The sequence below is a fragment of the Barbus barbus genome, assembly GCF_936440315.1.
Source record: "Barbus barbus genome assembly, chromosome: 38".
In the NCBI taxonomy this organism is placed as follows: domain Eukaryota; kingdom Metazoa; phylum Chordata; class Actinopteri; order Cypriniformes; family Cyprinidae; genus Barbus; species Barbus barbus.
In genome coordinates, this window is record NC_136716.1 from 13696495 (window position 1) to 13717657 (window position 21163).

At 35.5% G+C, this 21163-nt stretch overlaps 3 protein-coding genes across 3 annotated transcripts; 2 read left to right on the forward strand and 1 right to left on the reverse strand.

Moving 5' to 3' along the window:
- Positions 1 to 1911: 1911 nt before the first annotated feature.
- On the forward strand, positions 1912 to 7943 carry LOC306857816 (major facilitator superfamily domain-containing protein 8-like). The gene is made up of 12 exons (XM_079398000.1): positions 1912 to 2210; positions 2561 to 2634; positions 2988 to 3031; positions 3738 to 3978; positions 4498 to 4611; positions 4762 to 4906; positions 5059 to 5117; positions 5234 to 5342; positions 5422 to 5556; positions 5868 to 5971; positions 6716 to 6942; positions 7042 to 7943. Exons 1-12 carry the CDS (start codon positions 2155 to 2157, stop codon positions 7258 to 7260), a joined length of 1527 nt encoding a protein of 508 aa, XP_079254126.1. The 5' UTR covers positions 1912 to 2154; the 3' UTR covers positions 7261 to 7943.
- Positions 7944 to 8061: 118 nt separating this feature from the next.
- On the reverse strand, positions 8062 to 20518 carry LOC306857895 (rRNA N(6)-adenosine-methyltransferase ZCCHC4-like). Its single transcript, XM_079398163.1, has 13 exons — positions 20333 to 20518; positions 20113 to 20231; positions 18983 to 19065; positions 18548 to 18826; positions 18297 to 18377; positions 10689 to 10761; positions 10460 to 10607; positions 9928 to 10028; positions 9718 to 9839; positions 9346 to 9421; positions 9216 to 9267; positions 8971 to 9103; positions 8062 to 8512 (listed from the first exon to the last, which is right to left on the reverse strand). The coding sequence occupies exons 1-13, from the start codon at positions 20424 to 20426 to the stop codon at positions 8416 to 8418; spliced, it is 1458 nt and encodes a 485-aa protein (XP_079254289.1). The 5' UTR covers positions 20427 to 20518; the 3' UTR covers positions 8062 to 8415.
- Positions 11545 to 18554, forward strand: LOC306857896 (zinc finger protein RFP; the record flags this gene model as incomplete). The annotated part of the gene is made up of 6 exons (XM_079398164.1): positions 11545 to 11697; positions 12181 to 12270; positions 12494 to 12724; positions 12825 to 12844; positions 13007 to 13149; positions 17011 to 18554. 6 exons carry the CDS (start codon positions 11545 to 11547, stop codon positions 17601 to 17603), a joined length of 1230 nt encoding a protein of 409 aa, XP_079254290.1. The 3' UTR covers positions 17604 to 18554.
- Positions 20519 to 21163: the final 645 nt, after the last annotated feature.

Genomic DNA, 21163 nt, shown 5'->3' on the forward strand with positions numbered 1-21163 from the left:
CTATATATGTCAGAGGTCGCACGCCTCTGGAGCAACTAGGGGTTAAGTGTCTTGCTCAGGGACACATTGGTGTCTCACAGTGGATTCGAACCCGGGTCTCTCACACCAAAGGCATGTGTCTTATCCACTGCGCCATCACCACCCCCTCCATTAGTTCCATCAGCAGAAGTCAGCTTCAACACTCCCGATGGAGTTCGTAGGCCGCTCTGCGTACATGTTCCAGACACCAATAGTTATACTCTAACAGAGGTCACTAATTACGTCAATACATACGTAAGCATGATTCTGGTTGGTAGATAAACTTAGAAAATGTCCACACATGGACGCAAAACTCAAAAGCATATCTTCTAGTGATTATTTTGGTGACAAGTGATCAGATGTAAGACGCAATAGGTCTCTCCAGAGACGTATATCTGATACACTGGACATCAGGGCGACGGCAAATCATGATTTTATATCTAGCTGCAAAGATAGATATTCACACACATACGCAGAGAACACTTATCTGTACTTCAAGGTTGCCGGGCTCTGCCCTGAATATTATCAAATATGGTTAACCACACACACACACAATGAGAGAGTAAAAGTAAAGATGCAGACTAGAGCCATATTCAACTCATTTTCTAACATGCATAAAAACTTTGATTAATAATTATTCAAGAAATACTATAATTAATATTATTATGAAGGCCATTGTAGATCTGCGATCCACTCCTTCGCAAGCATCAGTTACAATGCAGCTGACATCACTTATGTTCTGCTTTAAATTAAAAATAAAATCTTGTAGCAAAAACACTTAATGCAATTTTCAAAATAATGTTTTATTTATTTTATTTTATCGTTCAAATTCAGACTGTGAGTTTGACACCCCTGCTCCAAAGATTCCAGATGCACCTATTTAGTCCTGTTCAGCTTGTTCTCAATTTCTAAATGGTTTTCAATTATTTGTCTATCAACTGTCACAATAATCCCGCTCTATGTTTATTCATCCAGCTCTAGACGTTTTATTCACCACTTGGTCAACATAGTTATTGTCATTAAACCAGTGGCAGATTGTAATATTTAATTATAGAACTGTACTGACTGCATTGGTTGATATCTTATCAAACATATATATTTCACCAACAGTACAGTAGGTTTGGAAATTGGTGAGTACAGGAATCAGATCTTGAATCAAATCTGACTTTTCCTTGGAAAATGATTAGTTTTACCATCACAGGTGGAATGTTTGGTGCTTAAAGGTCACAAGTTTTGTGGAGCTGTTCTACAGAACTTCACCTGAGAAAACTACTGCTAATCCATTACTACATCCCAGGAAAAGACAAATAAATGTCATACATTTTTAGAAGGTTGTACAATTAACATCATGCTTTTAAATGTTGACAAAATTGACAAATCAATTTTCAAGTATGTACATACATTTAAAATTTACAGTCTCTTGATGAAAAATGAGAGGGTGATGTTGATGGCTCCTGTATACAATGCTGTCTGGAATAATTAATGCAATAGTTGTAAATATATTAAAATAGAAAGTAGTTATTTTAATCTTTTATTGATATTTTATTAAAATAATAATATATTATTATTTACAATATTTTTATGTAAATAAAGAAAAATTATTTGCATTAAGTACACTAAAAATGTGTGTGTGTGTGTGTGCGCGCATTTACGGCAGGGGTGGGGAACGGTGATCCTGGAGGGCCAGTGTCCATGCAGTTTAGCGCCAACCCTAAATCAAACACACCTGAACAAGCTCATCAAGGTCTTCAGGATACAGGTAGGCTTCATTTTTTCAGGGTTGGAGCTAAACTCTGCAGGACAGTGGCCCTCCAGGATCACCGTTCGTAAAAAAAAGGAAAGAAAAGAAAAACTACTTATAGGACATTTATTTTGAAATCTGAATGAATCTTCACTGTTCACGTGTGGCATCGTTCAGCTGACTCAAGTTTGCACTGAATCAACAGCATTGGACTTTAAACTGCGCGGTGCCTATAACAGCTAAAATGGGAATATTATATAAACACCTGAATGCGTTTTCGAGATATCTGTTGTGCAAATCTAGACAGTTTTCAGTCAAGTTATCTTGATTATAAAGAGCATGTCAATTAGCTGAGTCGTGTCGTTTCATTTTCGGAAGCTGCTTAATCACTAATAATGTCACTTGTGGAGTCTGAAGAAAACACTCCGCTTCTCAGAGGTGATATTACAAGGTATGTTTTGATAATTGCATTTGTAATCAAGCAGTCTGGCAGGGCTGATCTTTTTATGTGTGAATTGGAAATATTTAGTTCGAGCAATCTAACAATGTTGCCCGTGTGTTATGTCACAAGGGAATTTCTGTCACTAATGCACAACAAGTTCAAAATAGATTAAGTCATGCCAGTGTGAAACAGTGAAGATATGAATGTGCCATCTTTCATGAGCTCCTGCCATAATACATGCATAATGCATGAAAGAAGTGTAATTAAATAGGCTTAAGTGTATACATATCAAGTGTAAACAATCAAGAGCTATGCTTATATATCCATGAATGATAACAAACTGTCTTTTCCACTGTAAGTGATGGGGATGCAGAAAGAAGCCGCTGGAGGTCCTTCATGGTCATGTACTTCACCATGTTCCTTAGCAGCATTGGTAATAAACATGTTCTTAATCTCTCACACCCATATTCCTCCTTTGACCGTGTCAGATTAAAGTAAACACTGCTGTGTAGATGTATTGTGCTGTCCGGTTCAGTGAACAAACATGCATCCGTTCATTTTATATCTGAAAACCTGCTGTAACCTAACCTCTAATTGTACACCCTGCTATGCAATCCAACATTTTATGCCTTTTAACCTCGTAAAATATAGTAAAACCACAAGGAATCTCTCTGTACAGCTGTTGCAATTACAGTAGATGGATACATTAATGTTAGTTGCATTGTTTGTATAGTACAAAGTACATGCGTGTAATATGTATCATTGATTGCATTGTTTTTTTCTTAGGTTTTACGATTGTCATCACTTCCATATGGCCCTATCTGAAGAAAGTAAGTGTAATTGCATTTACACACACTATATTACATAATATTTAGGCTATACATTTGTAAGTTGATGCATTTCCTGGGAATCAAACTCATGATCTTGGTGTTTCCAGCATCATGTTCTACTGCTTGATTTACAGAAATGCAGTGTATTCTATGCAGCTGTGATCTGAGTGAAGTGAATGTTCATTAGTACGGCAGTTCTATAAATTCTGTGCAGAGTGTGATACCCTGAGTTAAGCTTGATGTACAAACTGGAAGTGAAACCGAAACGAAATGCACATATACCTACTTCTCTAAGAAAGTGTGCCAAACATTCTTAAACGCATCAACTGAAACCTGTTGAATATTTAGATTGTGAATTTATTTATTTTTTTCCCCCTGAGAATGTTAAATGTTGTCTAAAATCTGTAGAGGTTTCAATTCTGTGAATGGGGGGGATCCGTTTTTTAAATGTGCCCTTTATGTAGACTATGCTGAAGTGTGTGCAGTTAGAGTTAGGATTATTCGGGGCACTACACCATTTAATTTTTTTTTTAAGTTATTTTATTTAAATTTATTTAAAAAAAATATATAGTCTCCTGTTGAGCACTTTTTTTTTTTTTTTGCTTGCTCAGTTGACTGAAGGCAGTTGCACATTAATTTTTCAAGTCTTGTTAGTCTGTGACTGTCTTGTAAATCCATCAGTTATGCTCTACATTTCTTTTTTTAGACTGATGAAAGTGCAGATGCCAGTTTCTTGGGATGGGTGGTTGCTGCATATAGTTTGGGTCAGATGGTGGCCTCACCCTTCTTTGGACTGTGGTGCAATCACAGGCCTCGACGAGAGCCTCTACTCTGCTCTATATTCATCAACTTCTCTGCTAACATTTACTACGCCTATGTCTACCTACTTCCCTCACACAAAAAAGTTCACATGCTTTTGGCTCGTACTTTTGTGGGCATTGGAGCAGGTAAATTTACATGCACGTCTCACTCAGTTTTTTTTTTTTTTTTTTTTTTTGTTTTTTTTTTTTTAAGAGAAAGAAATTATTTCCTTCAGCAAGGATGCATTAAATTGATCCAAAGTTACAGTAAAGATATTTTGTTACTAAAATCTATTTAAAAAAAAATTGCTGTACTTTTGACCTTTTTATATTCATTAAAGAATCCTGAATTGTGGTTTCCACAAATAAATTGGCATATTAAAATTATTTCTGAAGGACCATGTAATGACATTTTAAAATATATTAAAATAGAAAACAGTTTAATAGTATTTAATTTTTTTTTGTATTTTACTGTATTTTGATCAATAACTGCATCTTAAAAAGATATGTGCTTTAAGAAAATACTACTATAATTAGCTATCCAATATAATTTGAAATTCTAAAATGTTTATTTTACAAAACTTCAGCAAATGCTGATGCAATTATTATTATACAAGGTAAAGTATTTTATTTATATGCATTAAGGTCCTTTATCCTGTCCTGTAGGTAATATAGCAGTTGTGAGGTCCTATCTGGTTGGTGCCACTTCCCTGAAGGAAAGAACCAATGCAATGGCTAACATGAGCATCAGTCAAGCTCTCGGCTTCATACTTGGTCCAGGTTTGTGTGAAGGCAGTAAAAGCATGTTAGTTGCAGAATGCATTTGAAGTGAAAATGTTCTGCAAGAACAGTAATTGTTCCCAACTTTGTCTTTAATAATTTATTAGGGCTCATTAACTGTAAAAGATGTTGATTGCGTTAATTTCTCAGTCCTGCAGGCTGCTCTGTCATTCATTGGAGGGACTGGCATCAGTGTGAAAGTCATCCAGCTTCAGGTTAATATGTACACCGCTCCAGCACTGTTGGCAGCCTGCTTCGGGATCATTAACATTCTACTAGTTATATTAGTCTTGAGGTAATAATTTAATCTCAGTATTTTATAGCATTTGGCAACAGTTAGATGATTTACATTTGAGTGTTTTATTTCAGGTTTGACCAAGCTTACATTACTTGACTGCACTTGAATTAAGCAATGCATAGAATTGAAAATGTTTTAAATTTATTTAGGGAGCACTGTGTGGATGACCATGGAAATCCTATCCGAGCAATTAACTACACCTCAGAAGGCAAGATATTTATTTTATGATTTAAATACTTCAGCCGTGTACAGTGGTGTCATTGTGAAGTCTACTTCATGTAGTAATTCAAAACATTTTACACCGTTTTGTCTTTCTGCCTTTAGAGCAAGTAGATGTGGCTCCTGAGGTAAAATGTGTTACTGACCAGATTGCAGTATTCACATCTAATGTCCTTTTCTTCATCATTCTCTTCATTTTTGCTGTGTTTGAAACGTAAGTGGTGACTTTAATCTAGACTCATTTTTTTAAAAAGGCTAATTAGTGCATATTCATGTGTACATTTCCCCTTCAGTATATCTACTCCTCTATCAATGGACATGTTTGCATGGACAAGGAGAGAAGCTGTTTTGTACAATGGTATCATATTGGCTTCCATTGGCTTTCTGTCCATCTTCGTCTTCCTGGTGGTAAAAGTGGTCTCAGCACGGTAAAAAAGTTTAAGGTTTTGGTTATTGGATTTTTGAAATTTTTCAAATTTTCTCTATTGCAATATCTCATGTATTTTAAATGTTTTGAAGAACATTTAGTCATGCTCTTTTTACTTCAGTTTGACCCATCTCAAGCTTATGGTGCCATAAAACCTCTTACAAGAATTCATCTTAGGAAGTCTCTGGTGTTTTCTTTCTGCTGTACCCAACTCTTATAATGGATGTTAGCAGTTTTTGAACACGACTTCCTCTTTGCTCTTACATGCTGACTGATCAGATCTCAGATAAAATCAGTTCTTTTTTTCTTCAGGGTGGGAGATCGGCCACCGATGCTTGGAGGCTTGATTCTCATATTTGTGGGTTTCTTTATCTTGTTGCCATGGGGAAATCAATATCCTAAAATACAGTGGGCAGGTAAGGTATCCAAATTACTCAGCAAAGCTGGTTTCCAAGTTATTTTATTATTAAAATGGCAATATACACTACTGTTGAAAAAGGGTTTTAAAGAATTCATTATTATTCTGCAAGGATGCATTAAATTGATCAAAAGTGACGGTAAAAAGACAATTTATTTTACAGTGTCCTTGTTGCATGTTATATTTACTGCAGTTATAACAGTAAATTATGCATGATAACATGCAACTAACCTTAACCAAAACCCTATTCCTAAACCTAACCACATGGTAATGGTTTTTAAAAAAATATATATATTATTCGGTTCTTCAGTTTTGTAGTAACACTATAACTAGGGCACCTTAAAATAGTGTAACCAAGATTTCTATTTCAATTAAATGCTTTTCATTTATCCCAGTTTCTGCAAAAATATCAAGCAGCATGAATGCTTTCAACATTGATAATGAGAACTGTTTCTTGAGCACCAAATCAGCATATTAAAAAGATCTTGTGACACTGAAGACAGGAGTAATGGCTACTGAAAATTCAGCTTTGCTATCTATCATAAGGATAAATTACTTTTTAAAATGTATTCAAATAGTTATTTTAAAAGAGAAAACCATTACTGTATCTTTAATTAAATGCATCCTTGGTGAGCATAAACTCCTCTCAAAACAAAACCCCACACTTTTGGATGTGAATGTACAGTATATTACAGTTGAAGTGTGTGTGTGTATATTAAACAAATATTATCCCCATAAACAGACATTCAGAATAACACTATGCCAGCAGTACGAATGGTACCCACTCCACCCTCAAACACTTCTCTGGAGCCCACTGGATGCCCGTCTGAACAGGCCTGGTGTTTGTTTACCCCTGTAATTCATCTCGCACAGTTCATTACCTCTGACGTCCTGATTGGAATAGGTTATCCCACATGCAATGTAATGTCCTACACTTTATACTCCAAGATACTAGGCCCCAAACCACAGGTAAAACACTTCTCTTTTGAAACTTCAAATCTCAAATTAAAGTAACATGATGATTAGTTCATGTTATATATTCTCTTCCCCAATTGTGTGTGAACTCAGGGGATTTACATGGGCTGGCTGGCAACATCAGGAAGTGCTGCGCGGACCCTCGGGCCTGTGTTTGTCTCTCATGTCTACAGCATCCTTGGACCCCGATGGGCCTTCAGTCTCATATGTGGCATAGTACTAGCTGCGATCGTTCTCCTCTGTGTTATGTACAAACGACTTATTGCCTTCTCCATACGCCACAGAAGGATAGAAGATGAATGTCATGACTGACAGGTGCCCAGCTACTGAAGGACAGTTCAGAGAAGTGGGCCTGACTTACAGATGCAAAACGTCATGAATTGTTTCTAACTGTATAAATTGTGGAGCTTTTCAAGCATAATCCTGATTCTGAAGAGGCTGAAGTAGTTGTAAATGTAAATATCTTTATATATTCTATATGTTGAACTGTAATTTCTCTTGCTAACTAAACTGTGAATTTAACCACTATTATAGCAGCATGACATGGATTGATACCATATAAAATCAAACTGGCAGACTCTTTAAAAAAAAAAAAAAGTCCCATGTGAACCACAGCATTAATGATTGGCAGCTCAATGGGTTATGAAGCATCACAGATTATGAGGCCTAAATACTGTGCGTAGTGAATTATGATTGTTTCAGTAGTCTATTTTAAATTGAATTTCTGGTGTTGTAAAGCACTAACAAATGTGTCCGGTGATTTATTTAAAACTGCACTGATGGGACAGGCTTGAAAAGGATGTTTAAGTTTCTTTCCTTTTAATAACACTAAACTTAAAACGCACACTAGGTGCTGAGCATCACTTGACTTTGGCAGCATCCATAATCACGGGTGATTACCAGCTACTGTATTTTAAATTCAAGCCAAATGCTGTTTTAAGCACAAATTCTAAAGCACAAAATTTGAGAACTGTCAATAAATTGTTCTTCTGTTTAAAAAAAAAAAAAAGTGAAGTATGACATGCTTTCCAGCTCTTTTGTTCCCCTGTTCCTTTAAATACATTAAAATTATATATATATATTTTTTTAACAAGAAATCTGTTTGTCTTTTTTGAAAAATACACAAATGACATCCATTCAAGTAGTTGTTTTCAAAGGTTTTATCCACAGATCGTCACTGTTTGAGCCACATAAGCTGGAACAAAGCTTCTTTGAAACATTACTCCAAACCATGGATGAGGTTTGTTAACACAACGTGTCAATTGTACTGAGAAAGTTGTAGTGTAGGATGAGCTTGTGACAAAAACAGGATGCAAGACGATAACTTTAGCTGCACATGCACAACAACCTTCTTGTATAGATGTAGGTTTAACACCAGCTAGCCATTTCACACTTTGTGATCTCACGGTGATCATGATGCAATTTTCAGCAGCCACAAACCCATCCTGTAATGCTCTGTGAGTGAGATCATGTAACTCTTCTTCTCCTCTTGTTCTTAGTTGTGGATTTGCCAGCAATGCGTTTTAACAGGTCTGGAGCACCATGGCCACTTGGCACAATCATTCTGTTGGAAGAGAATTATATTAATATTAAATGGACTTGAAAAACCTTTGTATGAGTGCAGAAATCATCATATTAAGTGTTATTACTGTAGAAACATGTTACTACAGTATTGTCGGTATAGCATCTTATTCTGAAAAACTTAGTTTTTTTTAATATTTTGAATTTAGATTTTTTTTTTTTTTTTTTTTTTTTTACAATTAGTTTAGAATGAGATTTGTTTTTAGTAACTTTGTGTTTTTGTCATTTGTACTTTTTTTTTTTTTTTTAGGTCTTTAATTTCAATATAGTTTTAAATTATTTCAGTTTTAGTTATTTTAGTACATTAATTTAGACTAAATAAAATCAGAAATTGGGAACTAATGGAAATGTTATTTTTTAAATATTTTATTTCAGTAAATGTTTTTTAATTCAGGTAACATTTTTTTTGTTTAAATTATAATAACCCTGGTTTATACTCACCGTTTATTGTGTTTCTTAGGACAAGCTCTAAGTTTGTGTTTTTGGCTGCCACAGCTGAAACAGCCAGTTTGGCTCTGACCACAAGGGTGATCAGGGAGAGCACAGTGACCACATGAGGAACAATGACGCCATGCTGGAGAGAGAATAAGAGCAGAATGAAAGTGGTAAGAGAACGAGAAATAAACACATTTTAAAATAAAACATCAGAAATAAACATCAGTTTAAATGAATTCAAATTTGCTTACAAGGCTTCACACACCGTCCACATTCATCACAGTGCCTCCATTCTCGCCCATCCTGTGAGATAAATAGGGAAATGTCAGTTAATCTACTAATAAACCTATTCCATACACTGACTTAGACATAAGTATTCACCTTAGATGGGCACGTGTCACACTTTGGGCAGTGTTTGTTTCCTGCTGACACATACCTCTCACAAACACTGCAAAATCTGAGGATTGATAAAATAGTTGTAAATGTTAAACCACCTTAAAAGCAGTTTATAACAGTATTTATAGCTAATTACATTCAAAAATCAAATCATTAAGTGCATGTTTAATCATATGCAATCAAAATCTGCATTTTGCAAATTGGTTCTCTCAAAAAAACCTTTTTAAAAAGCTACAAAAATAAAATGATGAAATATATTTTGGTAGTCATTGCTTATTTGTAATGTTTGGTGACTATTTTAAAAACAATTAATTTTTTAGGCATCTCATCCAAATCAAAACACTTATTTTTGTGCACCTGTAACCTTCATCCTCTGGTAGAATGATATCTTTGGGGCTCAGATTGGTGAAAAGTCGAACAGGTGACTGCTTACGGCCTGTCTTTCCGTGTTTGTATAGAGGGTGGTTATCATAATCAACCTGAGAATGAAGAATAACACAAGACTATAATACCCTGTAAATGTATTATATTTATTAACATGTTTATAACACATTATTCCTATAATACCTGGTAATCCAGCATAGAGAAGGAGGGAAAACACTCCAGGATACGGGACTCAAAGAAGTACGGGAAGATCCAGATCATTGGTATCTGACCTGCATCGCTTACTAAAAATCAACAACAGCAGATAAGAATGATAACATTATGAAGTGTCTGTTTATAACACTTGCTCACCATCATGCTATTCCAAACCTGTATGACGTTATTTCTTCCATGTAATATAAAAGGAGAAATTCTGTGAAATTGGTCTCTCCTTTCAATGTAATTACCATAAATAGGGGGAAACTGAGGGTTTCAAGTATGCAAATACCATAAAAATAATTTGATGCCATATGATAGCTTTGTGTGAAATCAGCAAACACAATTTTACTTTCGTCTTCCAAATCGAAGTTGAGCAGATAATGGTAAACTGTTGAAAACTGAGCATTCATTAATGCATTTTGTTTTGAAAGTAAAACATGCACAAGTACAAGTTGTTGCAAAAAAGAAGTGAAATCAAAATAATGCATGGCTTAGGAAAGCATGCCGTTCCTCATACCTTTATTCAGATTTTTCCAGGTGATTGACATCTGAGAGAAACTGTTGGCTAGTGGCTTCACTAGGCCTCCGAATGGGGGGTCTGTTATCATGACTACCTTGGCTCCTCCCTCCTCACACAGAAAGCCTTGAAAAAACGTGACCGCTTCCTGCAAAACAGCGTATCGTGACTTATCAGAATGTACTACAGTTGACCACATTTGACGTCAAATGAGGTTTGTTTTTTTTACCTCATCATCAAAAAAGTGATGGTTAAACATATTATAGCGGCAGAACTCATCCTGCCCGTAAAACTGGCAGTACCTAAGAGGGCAGAAAAACAAAGAGGTTGATAGTTGCAAAGTGCATGCAATGCGAGTGTCAACATGCATTTCAGAACAGCTAAATAAAAACCACAATCTGCTGCTATTTCCAAACCCTGCAGCAGATCAACAAGTCTGGAATTGAGCAGACATAATCCTGTCAGTTATAGAACATTGCAAAAGTGCGCACACACACATATGCAGCAGGCTTTGGCTTGTTAAAAGGGGCTACACACATTTTTTTAACACATTCCTCAGACAAACACAGAAGTGCTTGCAGGAGGACGACAACCAAACGCTTTCACTACTTCTTTATCAGTCTCTCTTAGGTGAGTCTTTTTATTGGATATTATTTCAGTACCAAACAACACAACTAATTTACATTCTCATTACAATAAAAGTATCAAACTTTTTAAAGCACTTCAAGAACCTTGTAACTTGATAATGTGCTAATGTTCATACATAAGCTATATGTGTAGGCAGCTCAAAAGTACAATTACGATTAAAATGTTCAGTTCCTTGCTTTGGGCTATGCAGATATAAATGCAGCTTTTGGCATTCAGTGTGCTAGTAAAGGCTTGCGGTGACATTTTATGCATTACCAAGAAGTCAGAAGGAACTCGTTTGCATGTCCTCTGAGAAAACCAGCCAGAACATTTTGTACTTTTTCCATTTCATGCATTAGATTTTGCAGCTGTACATAATGACACAATTATGATCACCAAAAACTACTAAAGTGATGTTTCTGCACATCAACTCCCATTAGCTCAGAGGAGACTCGGAGATGGCAGAGGAAGACTTTTGGCCTTTATCAGAGGAAATAAGTTCCTTCTGTCTGGTTACCGAGGCTCGTTCAGGAACACAAGTTATCCAGCCCTTCCCACGCTCTCCACAACTGATCAGGAGAACTGGAGCCAACTCTCCAAAACCCTCAGAGGTAAAGACAGATTTTCTAACCTGCCAGACAAATAAAGCATGGTCATGCCAGAAATATACTTTAGGAATATTGTTATAGTTGTTGTTAAAGTTGAACATGTGCTCAACAAAAAACAAGTTTAAGACTTTCATTAATGTTTGGGGTCGGTAAGATTTTTTTTTTTTTATGTTTAAGAATGAATATTATTTTTATTAAGTCTTATGCTCACCGTGTATCACTGTATACAAGTATCAGTGAAACCAATTATATTGTGAAATGTTATTATAATTTGAACTATTTTACATTTTAATTTAGTTTGATATTTTGTTATTTCTGTGATGCCAAAGCTGAATTTTCAGCAGCCATTACTTCAGTCTTCGTTGTCATATGATCCTTCAGAAATCACTCTAATATGTATCACTCTATAAAATCTTACTGACCCCAAACCTTTGAGTGGTAGTGTGCAGTAATATATAAATGATTAAAAAAATATTGTGTAAACAGCTGCCAGTCTGGTTGGATGACTTGAAGAAGGAGAGGAAAAGAACAGAGTCCCATCTGGAATCTATTAAAAAGCGGCAAGCAAACCTGAATGTAAGCGAAACCCAGCTGGGAATTTGATTTGATGGTGAAAAGTGATCTATATGACCGGTGGTTGGCATGTAGGGCTTGATCAGAAGCAGGAAATTATTATCTTTTGAATAAGAGTCTCTGATGAATCATTCAAAATAAGACCAGGAAAGTATACTGAATGTCTGCCTGACAGCTAACTATTATAAATGCTAAATAACTAATGAATCATACATCTCTGCTGAAGACGAGTTCAGAGGCGATGAAGCAGAAGGTACAGGAGTGCTTTGAGGAGCTACATATGGCTCTGCAGGAGGATGAGAAAGCTGTTCTGGACATGATAGAGCAAGACCGCCGGGAGACCAGCAGTAAAATTAACCGAATTCTTCAAGACTGGAATCAACACCTCGGTCTCCTGCAGAAACACATCAGTGCTATTCAATCTGCTCAACAGAGCCCAGCAGAATCCATGAAGCAGGTAAGCATCCAAGATGAAACAAGCATTTCATGTCATTGTAATAATCTTGTTGACAATGTATTGAATAACATATTCTCTTCTGCATGTTCTCTGCTTTCAGCCGTTTCCGGAGGATTTTACGTAAGGCCATATTTTTCAATTTCATGAATAGTGGATTTTGTGATTGGTCCTTAATACAAATACTTACAGATAACTTAATTACGTTTCAAAACAACATGCCTTTCCATGTTCTTTTGAATAGCAAACATGCTGTACGTTTAATTCCAATGTATCTTCAACTAGATTGACTAGCTGTCGTAAGAAACTGGACCCAGCAGAAGAGGCGATAAAAATGAATGAAGAAAGGATCCATAAACTCATGAAGGTTCTTAGGAACATCTCAAAAGATCTGAAAGCCCAGCTCCAACGAAAGAGCCTGCTGCTGGGTACAAAACACTATCAGCCCCTAAAACCCATAAATCAAGTTAAAGCAAAATATATTCTATAAATAGATATTCTTAAAATACAGTGCCCTCCAAAAGTATTGGAACAGTAAGGCCAATTCCTTTATTTTTGTTGTAGACTGTAAACATTTGGGTTTGACATCAAAAGATGAATATGAGATGAGAGATTAACATTTCAGCTTTTATTTACAGGTATTTTCATCTGGATCTGATACACAACTTAGAAGATAGCACCTTTTGTTTGAACCCACCCATTTTTCATGTTACCAAACGTATTGGAACATGTGACTGACAGGTGTTTTTGTTGCCCTGGTGTGTCCTATAAATTGATTCTTCAAACAATAAATAGCACTGAATATCTGCGCTCAGTTTCAGATCCGTGCAGACTGCATTTATAGTTAGTTAGACGTGTAACCAACATGAAAACCAGAGCGGTGTCTATTGGTGAAAAACGAGCAATTGTGAAGCTGAGAGAAGATGAAAAATCAATCAAACCATTGCACAAACACTGGCAATAGCAAGTACAACCATTTGGAATCTCCAGAGGAAGAAAGAAACCACTGGTGTACTAAGTAACACACCTCAAACAGGTAGATCAAGGAAAACATCTGCAGTTGATGACAGAAACATTGTGACCGCTGTAAAGAAAGACCCTAAAACAACTGTTAGTGACATCAGCAACAACCTCCAGAGGGCAGGAGGGAAGGTATCACAATCTACTGTTCGCAGAAGACTTCATGAACAAAAGTACAGAGGCTACATCTGAAACACAGTGTACACAGGTGTACATTATAGTACACATTACACAAGTAATGTAATGGCTTGGGCTTTCATCACTTCTTCTGGGACAGGCTCAATCTTCATTAATGTTGTAACACATGATGGCAGCAGCAAAATTAACTCAGGAGTCTACAGAAATATTTTGTCTGACAATTTACAGAAAGATGCAACCAAACTGACTGGGAGATCCTTCATCATGCAGCAAGATAATGACCCAAAACATAGTGCCAAAACAACAAAGGAGTTCATCAGGGGCAAGAAGTGGAAGGTTTTAGACTGGCCAAGTCAATCTCCACACTTAAACCCTGTAGAGTATGCATTTTACCTGCTAAAGAAGAGACTGAAGGGAGTAACCCCCCAAAACTAAAAGAGGCTGCGGTGAAAGCCTGGAAAAGCATCACAAAAGAAGAATGCAAAAGTTTGGTGATGTCAATGGGTCACAGGCTTGATGCAGTTATTGAAAGCAAAGGATTTGCAACTAAATATTAAGTCTTTTTCACTTTAATCTGTTAATTCTATCTGTTCCAATACTTTTGGTAACATGAAAAATGGATGGGTTCAAACAAAAGGTGCTATCTTCTAAGTTGTGTATCAGATCCAGATGAAAATACCTGTAAATAAAAGCTGAAATGTTAATCTCTCATCTCATATTCATCTTTTGATGTCAAACCCAAATGTTTACAGTCTACAGCAAAAATAAAGGAATTGGCCTTACTGTTCCAATACTTTTGGAGGGCACTGTATATATACATATCATGTGCATTTGTATATATACTGTTCAAAAGTTTGGGGTCAGTAAGATTTTTTTTAAATAAAGAAATTAATACTTTATTCAGCAAGGACACATTAAACTGACCTAAAGTGACCGTAGGGGCATTTATAATTTTACACTATTTCTATTTCAAATAAATAAGAAATTATGTTCTTTCAATTTATCAAAGAGTGCTGAAAAACAATTATATATATATATATATATATATATATATATATATATATATATATATATATATATATATATATATATATATATAGATATATACACATACATACATACATACATACATACATATACACACACATACACGGCCAAAAATATCGGCACCCTTGCAATTCTGTCAGAAAAAGCAACCCTTCTCTCAGAAAATTGTTGCAGTTGCAAATGTTTTGGTATTCACATGTTTATTTTTTTTTGTTTGCATTGGAACAACACAAAAAAAAAAATGAAGAAAAGTCAAATCTGATCCAATTCCACACAGAACCCAAAATAATTCACTGGACAAAATTATTAGCACCCTTAACTTAATATTTGGTAGCACCCCCTTTGGAAAAAATTACTGAAATCAGTTCCTGTAGCCATGAATGAGTTTCTTACACCTCTCTACTGGAATTTTGGACCACTCTTCTTTTGCTGCTCCAGGTCATGTTTTGAGATCTCTCCACAGGTGTTCTATGGGCACCATTTCAGAACTCTTCAGCGCTTTCTTTGTAACCATTTCTGAGTGCTTTTTTAAGTGTTTTGGGTCATTGTCCTCAAGATTCAAGATTTTTTTATTCGTCACATACACAATTATACAGAGTATAACCAGCAGTGAAATGTAAGTGTCCTGCTGGAAGACCCATGACCTCTGGTGGAGACGCAGCTTTGTGACACTGGCCACTACGTTGCACCCCAAAATTCTTTGGTAATAATCAGATTTCATGATACCGTTCACACAGTCAAGGCATCCAGTGCCAGAAGCAGCAAAGCAACCCCAAAACATCTTTGAACCTCCACCATGTTTGACTGTATGGACTGTGTTCTTTTCTTTGAAGGCCTCATTTCTTTTTCTGCAAACAGTGCCATGATGTCCTTTACCATAAAGCTCTACTTTTGTCTCATCTGTCCACAGTACGTTCTCCCAGAAGGATTGTGGTTTTGTCACAAGTTTTGGCAAACTCCAGGCTTGCTTTTTTATGCCTTTGTGTCAGCAGTGGTGTCCCCCTGGATCTCCTACCATAGCGTCACTTTTCATTCAGATGGCGACGGATAGTGTGAGCTGACACTGTTGTACCCCGTGTCTGCAGATCAGCTTGAATTTGTTTGGAAGTTAATCAGTGTTCTTTATCCACCATTTGAACAATCCTTTGTTGTAATTTTTCATTAATTTTGCTCTTCTGTTCACGTCCAGGGAGGTTAGCTACAGTGCCATGGGCTGTAAACCTCTTGATGATATTGCGTACAGTGGACACAGGAACATTAAGATCTCTGGAGATGGACTTGTAGCCTTGAGATTGTCCATGTTTTTCAACAAATCTCTCTCTCAAATCCACAGACAACTCTTTACACTTTTTCTCCATGCTCAGTGTGACACAACACAAAGGTTACACAAATAACATTTCTCCATTTTAATTGGTTGCAAGTGTGATTACTATATTGCCCACACCTGTTACTTGCCACAGTTGAGTCTAAATACAAATTACAGGAGCATCACATGAAAAGCAATCATTTCTTACAATTTTGACAAGGTGCCAATAATTTTGTCCAGTCCATTTTTGAGTACTGTGTGAAATTTTATCAAGTTTCACTTTTCTTCTCTGTTTTTTTGTGTTGTATCATTTGCAATTGGAACAATTTTCTGAGAGAAGTGTTGCATTTTCTGACAGAATTGCAAGGGTGCCGATATTTTTGGCCATAACTGTACGTGTGTGTGTGTGTGTGTGTATATATATATATATATATATATATATATATATATTCCCCCCCTGAATTGTTAAGAAATATTTGAATACAATTAAGAAAATTTCCATTATAGAAATAATACATTTTCAAATATATTAAAATTGTTATTTTAAATTGTAATATTTCATAAGTTCTTTAAAAAAAAAAATCATACTGATCTAAAACTGTTGAATGGTAGTGTATATCCTGCATACTATATATTTTTAAAAAATTATCATTTATGTGTCTGCATTAATTTTTAGACTGTATTATATATTCCATATATCATACTGTATTGAAGATGTTCAGAATATGCTTTATGTAAATCAGATGTTTCTGAATAATCTTGCATTTCATCTTGATAGATTCCTTTAATGTGGTGATTGACAAACAGACCTGTCACAAACAGATCAAGGTGACCTCAGAAGGACGCAGCCTGTGCCTTTCCTCAGAGGACCGCTGTGTTCCCAATGAGCCTCTAAGGTTTGATCAGTTATACTGCGCCTTTGGCTCTGTTGCTATTACATCTGGGCAGCACTACTGGGAGGTAGATGTGCACTGCTGTCCATCATGGGTTGTGGGCGTGGCTTATGGCAGCCTACAGAGGAGAGGACGGGACAAAGGTGCCAAACTTGGACGGAACAGGTGCTCATGGAGTCTTGAGTTTCAGAACGGGCATCTCTTGGCCTGGCACAACGATCGACATGTGACACTACCCATCACAGCATCTCGGGCTGCACCAAACAGAGTAGGGGTGTTTGTAAAGTATCAGAAGGGCCGTGTGGTGTTTTACGATGCTGAGACTATGAGAATGCTACAGGAGTTTTTAGCAGTGCAAACAGCCGTGTTTGAAAGAGCACATCATCAGTTTACTGAGCCTCTCTACCCAGCCTTCCGCTTTTTTTCACCCAAAGACAAAGGCCTTCATCATATGGAAATATGCGATCTCAGTCTTTAATTATTATTAGCAATAATAAAAACAATAAAGTTAATAAACAATATTCATTTCAAGCAGAAATCTTTTATAACATTGTTTTAGAACATTACTGACACTTTTGATCTATTTAGTAAGTCTTTACTGAATAACAGTGTTGATTTCTTTAAAAAGACTCAAACTTTTTGAACGGTAATGTATATTATAGTTTGTAGATACAGGACAATCTTTGAGCTTTATCAACAGTTATTAATTGTGCAAGCATATAATATATAGGCCTGTCTTGTACCAAAAAAGCAAAGGTTATCAAGGTAAACTGGAAAAACAGTCTACTCTTCTACCTTATGCAAAACAATATAAAAATAGAGTGTAATATATAATAATAAATATAAATTCCACATAACATAAAATAATCAAAAAGTCTGGTGCACCCTCTTAACAATTTAATTCTATCTATGTGACTATTTAACCTTGTATTTACAAAGAATTATGGGTGACACTTTATTTTAAGGTGTCCTTGTAACATGTTGCATGCACTTATAATTATAATAACAATAAATTATGCATAATTACATTCAAGTAACCCTAAACCAAACCTTAATCCTAACCATATAGTAAGCACATGTAGATTATTACTCCGTATTTAAATATATAATTACACTGTAACAAGGACACCTTAAAATAAAGTGTAACCAAATTATGTTGTATTGTGTTTACCTGTAATCAATATCCAGCAATAAACTCTTCATTGTCGGATTCTTGCCCTCCATATTCCGTAACTTAATCACCTCGTGCAATCTGTGAATGTGTGCAAGAGAATTTCAATTATTAAGTTAAAATGTGGAGATATGTTATCGATTGTACATTACATTGGATATTTTGCAAAGTTTACTGGCAGGAAAACAACTGCACACACATTAAGATTTTTAAAATATAAAATCTGTATAGCAGTAACTGCTTATACTTACCGTGGTGTCCCAACACAGAGAATTTTCTGGAAGCCAAACCCCAAGAGCATATCCAGGAGGAAATGACAGCTCCGATCCGCAAACAGATATTGTGCATTACTCTTCTTGTTGTCTAGAGGACACAGAAGTAGACTGGGCCTTTTCAATCGCTGCACTGTGATGTTCTCAGAAAGTGCCTTGTGTTTCGCATGATTTTCCCATTCCCCAGGAAGAATGAGCAGCTGACAGTCCACACAGAACCTTCTCTGCTCCAGCGGGAGAGAAACAAACTCTCTAAATCTGTAAAAGAAACAAACGTACACATATGAAACATTTTGGTGAGTCGTAGTATTTTCAATTTCAATCTGTTTTTGTTTCAGTCATTTCCTCTTTCCATAAACAGACATGCCAGTATCTTATTTGATGAGTGTAGTTTTTAAAATAAAAGTTATTTACCTAGAGCTGCATTCCTGATGACTGAAAAGAGGCATCTTGGAGCGGTTCTTTTCTTCTCTGGCAAGCATCCTTGCCTCAGATATCTGAAGCATAAATTAAATGCATCAAGTGAATGAAAAACTAGTATTCATACATATGTTTTTTTTTTTGTCTTCTTTGATTATGTTTTCATTTTTCTTGTATTATGTCTTACATGCTTGTGTTCAGCTGTCATTTTTTTTTTAGCTTATTACCCCTATAAAGCTTACTGTATCATATTTGGAACATAAGTTTATAAACATTGCTGAAAAATCTGATGTACACAATCTAATGCGTGTCTTCTGTTGCCTGATTGATATTTCCATTTTTCTATTCCAAAAAAATTTACTTGTATAACTTTTAGATTTGTATAAGGGTCAAAGATATTTTAATATCTGCAAAAAAAAAAAAAAAAATTTTACAAAAGTGATTTTATATACATAAAAGGCACATTAAATGCAAGTAAAGTGTCTACTTTAAAGGTTTCAATTAAGTTTTGGGAGAATAAAGTGTCAAAATGTGTGTGAAATGTTCCATTGTCATTCGGTGAAAAACATATTTATGTAAAAATTTAAACATACTTATTCTGATCTGTACGTATTAACATATATAAAAGAATAAGCGAGCTTACTAAATTTTATTGCATTTTAAATGAGTAAAAAATTCTTGCTGACCTAAATGGGATAGTGGCATAGTTTAAAAATGTAGAATTTGGGGTAAAACTAATTAGTCTTTTAATGTCATAAACTGATTCTTGAGGTAAATATGCCTGACAAGATTGTACACTGAATGACACTTTAGTGGCATTTCCTGTAAATCATGGTAAAAATGTAGCCTATGCTATTTTTTTTTTGTGCAGAAAAAAAACTATTTAATTAAACAGGACACGTTCTAATGTTCAATTCAGAGCTGTATTACACTTACGGTTTTGTTGCTTGAAACCCCTTTTTCGTTTGACCCATAACTATTATTTCATGTCAGGCTTTAATATATTCGTCTTAACCTTAAGTTTGCTTGTACAGTTCTTAGCATTTCATGAAAGAACCTTTGAAAAGTAAATCGGTTACATTAAAACTGGTACAATAATAAACACTATGTTAGTCCTAGTTAACCTTTTCGTCTGCCCACTGAAAAAAGTTGCAGTCTTTTCTGTCCCGACAAGCAGAACACGCGTAAAATCGCCTTCCTTTCTCCTCTCCATTGCCAGTTTTCACGAACAACAGAGCTGGTCCTGTGAAAAGCACGTATCGATGATTACATATGGTATTGATATTGATGACATTTTATTATAAGAAAACTGACACCAGCGTATAAGTATAATTGATTTCATACCATGTGGACACCGTGGTGCAGTTGTGTCGCTTTCATTCTGAATAATCACTTCTATTCCGCCACTATCCACGGCATCATCCAGTGTTTTACCCATATTTGCCAGAAACCTTACATGTGAGAATCAAAACAACACTCGCATGCTCGACAGGAGGCTGCCATAGTAGACAATTCTTCTTCTTCGTGTAAGATTTAATGGCGGTTGACAAGCCAATTTATGGTGTATTACCGCCAGCAACTGGACTGGAGTGTGAAGCATTAACGGGAAATAAAAATAATAATTTATTAAAAAATAATAAATAATTAAATTCTACTTTCTAATCCTGTTATCGTCAGAAAACTAATAATTTCTCTTGTAATATTTGTCTGTGAGGCACAACTTAATTAATTACTCCTATGTTACTCAGTTTTTATTCATGTGTTCTTTAATTCTTCCTTTTATTTCTACTTTACTCAGTGGAATTTGTACCTCAACATTAATATGTTTCATTGCTTGTTTAGCCAATTTATCGACTATTTCATTTCCTTGTACTTCTTTCTACATGTGCAGGTACCCATAGGAACCTCAAGACTATACCAATTTCCTGAATCCTAAAGTACTTCATAGATTAAATCTGTTGTAAATATTGATACATAATTAGTTATCCTTTTCTGAATGTTGACAGCTGCATCTGAAATTCCCGATGTAGGATCTTTAGAATCATCTGTGAAGATATGGAGCATTGAAGAGTAATTTAGATCTAGATATTGTTGAACAATAACCTTCTTGGATATAGTTTTCTCATTCTTAACCATATATTGAAGATGAAAATCTACTTGAGGCATAGGAAGCAA

What these genes read in the sequence shown, in the direction of transcription:
- LOC306857816 (XM_079398000.1), top strand. Translation starts at nt 2,155, where the DNA reads ATGTCACTTGTGGAGTCTGAAGAAAACACTCCGCTTCTCAGAGGTGAT. An exon ending in ATTTTTGCTGTGTTTGAAAC is followed by an intron (nt 5,343 to 5,421) that starts GTAAGTGGTGAC and finishes TTTCCCCTTCAG; the next exon opens with TATATCTACTCCTCTATCAA. An exon ending in TCCTAAAATACAGTGGGCAG is followed by an intron (nt 5,972 to 6,715) that starts GTAAGGTATCCA and finishes CCCCATAAACAG; the next exon opens with ACATTCAGAATAACACTATG.
- LOC306857895 (XM_079398163.1), bottom strand. Translation starts at nt 20,426, where the DNA reads ATGGGTAAAACACTGGATGATGCCGTGGATAGTGGCGGAATAGAAGTG. An exon ending in ATCACTTTTTTGATGATGAG is followed by an intron (nt 10,608 to 10,688) that starts GTAAAAAAAACA and finishes GCTGTTTTGCAG; the next exon opens with GAAGCGGTCACGTTTTTTCA. An exon ending in GTGACACGTGCCCATCTAAG is followed by an intron (nt 9,268 to 9,345) that starts GTGAATACTTAT and finishes TTTATCTCACAG; the next exon opens with GATGGGCGAGAATGGAGGCA.